Consider the following 5,000-nt stretch of genomic DNA (forward strand, 5'->3'; position numbering starts at 1 on the left):
GAGAGCCTCTCCTGTATGCTGGGGATAAATGAATATCGGGCGCCTTACCTTGGTTGTCTTCATCCATATTGAGAATGCACCGACGACAAAGTCCAAGAAACGGTGTGTCCCGCTCAGATCTGGAGCTGGATGTGTTTTAGTCCCCCGTTATAAACGGCAGATATACTGGCTTGATGACAGACCAACTGATGGATCACAGAACAGAGGGGAGGTACTGTGCGCAAGACAAGCGGAATGGATCAGCGGGCATGTATCAATATATAGATCTATTTTAAAGCCAGTCCCAACTGAACACTAGCCTGTCCAAGTATTACGAACAAGGATCAATGTACTATAGAGAATGTCAACTGGATCAAATGCGAATAGGCTACTCTGCGTCCGGGCTGAATCCTCAGTGCGCTTCTGCGCTCAGCGATGCGATGGCAGCGCTTACCATGGCCTACGTCACCTCCAGGCTCCGCCCCCGTTCAGGCAGCCCCAGTAATATAGCCTACTGTATATACTGTAAGCCTACTGTACCAGAAATATACTGTATATACTGTAAGCCTACTGTACCAGAAATATACTGTATATACTGTAGGCCTACTGTACCAGTAATACACTGTAGGCATATAGCCTACTGTATATACTGTAAGCCTACTGTACCAGACATATACTGTATATACTGTAGGCCTACTGTACCAGTAATACACTTTAGGCATATAGCCTACTGTATGCCTGCTGTACCGTTTCTCTAAGTTGCCAGTCTTGTAGCTACTTTAAACGACAAATTATTAAACTGACCTGGTTCCAAAAACATCTGTCAGGTGTTTTATTGAAACGGTCACTGTAGGTTATCACATAACTGCCTTTTAAAGGTCACTGTTCCCCATAATCTTTTGATATGCAAACTAGATGTATGTGTTTGGTTATAATGCTCCCCTCTTAGCCAGGTATCTCTTGGAAAAGAGATTTCTAATCTCAACAAGCTTTTGCCTGGTTAAATAAAGGTTTAGGAAAAAACGAAAAGACAAATATTAGTAATAAATGTCCCGTTAGAACCAGTCTATGCACAGTGAGATGATATGGTATCCTGGAAGACTGTTTCTTTGAGTGTGAGCGAGTAAATTATTAATGGAATCAAATGAAACACGAGTGGCACAGCACCAATAATTTGCACTGAATAGCACCGTGCTGAAATTCCCTACAACATATTTATTCAAAGTGTAGCTGCTTTATCCATGGCAGCAAATCCACAAGGTTTAACATTTCCATTGGTGGCTGCAGGGAGTGCCTCCATAGTGACATCATATTATGATCCAACCCCGCTGCTAAACACAGCATGTTCCTAGGCGTGCAGGAAGAGAGAGCTCTAGAGAGTTCCTTCCTGACTATTCTCGCCCTAACAGTCACGACCCGGCACATCGGTGACCTCACAGCGGCCGACGAACCAATCACACCTCAGGTTGGTGGTGACCTCAGACCACTGTGACTCACCAGCTAGGTAGACCTTTCTACCCAGAGTTCCTGGAGGCTTGGAGGAAGATTATACACTGTTGCCGTGGTTCCAGAGAGGAAGTGGAATTGTAGCCGTTAGGGAAGCGGTTTGACGGCCGGTTCTCCTCTCCTCTCCTCCTCTCCTCTCCTCCTCTCTATCCATCCTCCTCTCCTCCTCTCCTCTCTGTCCATCCTCCTCTCCTCCTCTCTTCTCTATCCATCCTCCTCTCCTCTCCTCCTCTCCTCCTCTCCTCTCCTCCTCTCTTCTCTATCCATCCTCCTCTCATCTCCTCCTCTCCTCCTCTCCTCCTCTCTTCTCTATCCATCCTCCTCTCCTCCTCTCCTCTCTGTCCACCCTCCTCTCCTCCTCTCCTCTCCTCTCTGTCCACCCTCCTCTCCTCCTCTCCTCTCCTCTCTGTCCACCCTCCTCTCCTCCTCTCTTCTCTATCCACCCTCCTCTCCTCCTCTCCTCTCCTCCTCTCCTCTCTGTCCATCCTCCTCTCCTCCTCTCCTCTCTATCCATCCTCCTCTCTTCTCTATCCATCCTCCTCTCCTCCTCTCCTCTCTGTCCACCCTCCTCTCCTCCTCTCCTCTCTATCCACCCTCCTCTCCTCCTCTCCTCTCTATCCATCCTCCTCTCCTCCTCTCTTCTCTATCCACCCTCCTCTCCTCCTCTCCTCTCTATCCATCCTCCTCTCCTCTCTGTCCACCCTCCTCTCCTCCTCTCTTCTCTATCCACCCTCCTCTCCTCCTCTCCTCTCCTCCTCTCCTCTCTGTCCACCCTCCTCTCCTCCTCTCTTCTCTATCCACCCTCCTCTCCTCTCTATCCATCCTCCTCTCCTCCTCTCCTCTCTATCCCTCCTCCTCTCCTCCTCTCCTCTCTATCCATCCTCCTCTCCTCCTCTCCTCTCTATCCATCCTCCTCTCCTCCTCTCCTCTCTATCCATCCTCCTCTCCTCCTCTCCTCTCTATCCATCCTCCTCTCCTCCTCTCCTCTCTATCCACCCTCCTCTCCTCCTCTCCTCTCTATCCATCCTCCTCTCCTCTCTATCCATCCTCCTCTCCTCCTCTCCTCTCTATCCCTCCTCCTCTCCTCCTCTCCTCTCTATCCCTCCTCCTCTCCTCCTCTCCTCTCTATCCATCCTCCTCTCCTCCTCTCCTCTCTATCCATCCTCCTCTCCTCCTCTCCTCTCTATCCATCCTCCTCTATATCCATCTGACCAGGGTGGAGTCAGTCCAGTCTCTCTGTCAGGTACCAGGCCAGCGTGAGTCAGTACTCTGTCAGGTACCAGGCCAGGGTGGGTCAGTACTCTGTCAGGTACCAGGCCAGCGTGGGTCAGTACTCTGTCAGGTACCAGGCCAGGGTGGGTCAGTACTCTGTCAGGTACCAGGCCAGGGTGGGTCAGTACTCTGTCAGGTACCAGGCCAGCGTGGGTCAGTACCCGGTCAGGTACCAGGCCAGGGTGGGTCAGTACTCTGTCAGGTACCAGGCCAGGGTGGGTCAGTACTCTGTCAGGTACCAGGCCAGGGTGGGTCAGTACTCTGTCAGGTACCAGGCCAGCGTGGGTCAGTACTCTGTCAGGTACCAGGCCAGGGTGAGTCAGTACTCTGTCAGGTACCAGGCCAGCGTGGGTCAGTACTCTGTCAGGTACCAGGCCAGGGTGAGTCAGGTACCAGGCCAGGGTGAGTCAGTACTCTGTCAGGTACCAGGCCAGCATAGGGAGTTAGACGCCTGGCTTCGTCAGACCCAATTCGCAAAAATGCAAAGTGTCTGGAGCTGCTGAGTTAATTTTCGATTTTCAAAGAGTGTTATCAACGGTCGCATACCAAAATACCTCTGGATGCAATTGGATAGACCTATAACCAATCAGAGCAATGAAATGTGGGTTATTCATCATATCATATTAGATTGACGGTTGTGATTGGCCTGGCAAATATCTGCCAGGCTGGAACCCAGTCTGAATGGGAGTGTGACCATACCGATCCTGAGGGGGACAGAATGTGAGCTCAGGGGATCAGGATGGTGAAGCTCAGGTGAGCTCAGGGGATCAGGATGGTGAAGCCAGGCTAGAGAGGTCTAGACTGACGGAGTACACACCTGGAGACGGGAAATCAGAATGAACAGTGAAGAAATGTTCTTTTGAAGATTGTATGGGAAAGCAATTAGCTTCAAGGCTGAGTTCTACAACCTCTTGCAGTAGCATCCCAATTCATCCTCTGCTGACACACACACACGTACACACACACGTACACACACACACACACACTGTTTCACTTTCTACACGGGCATGATAAACCCGGCTGTGTGGACATCTCAGATTTCTCTACCCCTTACAGAGCTGAAACATTACACAACACTGATGGGAAACTGCCCCCCCCCCCCCCACCCCCCCCCCCATCTCCTCACATCCAGGTCTGGACCCGCGGCTGCAGGTCTGACGCAGGGGCGGGGGTGACACCTCCACAGAACAGGAACTCGGTGGATGACGATTGTTCTTTAACCTGGAAATCACCTCTCTTGTTAGCGGATAGCTGAGACATGTGGGCACTGTACCTTTATTTGTATTTGTATTTATTTATTTGTGAAGGGACAATGCACATAAACCCATAGTACAATACTATATATGAGCCAGATTTAGCCCAAATGGCTAGTTTCCATCTGCTGTCCCTGGCCAGATATTTAAAAGGCAACCTGTAAGAAAAGCATAAAATACAGTACATTTATAATACATTACAGGGGTTAAAAAACAGAATTACTCTAAAAACAATACTGAGACAGCATGCAGGAACTGACCAGACCAAGCATACACAAAGGGCAGGACAAACAAGCAACATTGGACATTTACTGTACACATGTCTGGTTGTTAAAAAGCCATGATTTCAATTGCTCACTGAAGATTACATCACGGCACACACAGGAACGGCCATTGGATAACACACACATAAAGTGATATCATACGATGTTGTGCTATGCTAACAATCATGAAAAACATATTATACTGACAAATTGAACATTTGCAGATACATTACAGTAAACAATCACGAATCATGTTCATTTGAATATGGTCAAACATCAAATACGTTTTTGTGGTATGATCCAACACCGCCATCATACAACCTCTGCAGAGAGGAGATGACCCTGAACTGAAGATGTAGTGGGTGAGCCGTGTGAGACCATCCCGGGCTCGCTAGCTCACAGATCCATTTCTGCCAGATCAGAAAACGATCTGGCCAATCAGCATTGGTTCTGAGGAATTTGAAATACAAACGGCTACGCTGGGCGGGGTTTGATAGCGAGGAGCGGCTTCAGCTAGCGTGTGATAGACGGTGATAGACAGATGGTTCATCCAATCACCTGCCGAGTATTTTTGAAAGTGCCCGCCCTTTTCCAGACAGTTTCCAATGGAGAGTTCCCAGGTGGTTATGCAAAGCAAACCATCTGGTTAGCACTGGGATGGATGTGGGCCAACACTTTCCTAGAATGGAAAATTACTGGTCACAGGGTTCTTTTTCTTCTTCTTCTT

General features: G+C 49.1%; 1 protein-coding gene across 1 annotated transcript in view; it reads right to left on the reverse strand.

Moving 5' to 3' along the window:
- Window positions 1–67, reverse strand: part of LOC311323641 (cytohesin-3) — a gene marked incomplete at both ends in the record, with an annotated part of 22,583 nt that extends 22,516 nt beyond the window's left edge. Inside the window, one exon of the mRNA XM_084455922.1 lies at window positions 49–67. Coding sequence (XP_084312048.1) covers window positions 49–67 — 19 coding nt within the window. The remainder of the gene's footprint in view (window positions 1–48) is intronic.
- Window positions 68–5,000: the final 4,933 nt, after the last annotated feature.

This window comes from Borostomias antarcticus (assembly GCF_949987555.1).
Source record: "Borostomias antarcticus genome assembly, chromosome: 22".
Classification (NCBI taxonomy): domain Eukaryota; kingdom Metazoa; phylum Chordata; class Actinopteri; order Stomiiformes; family Stomiidae; genus Borostomias; species Borostomias antarcticus.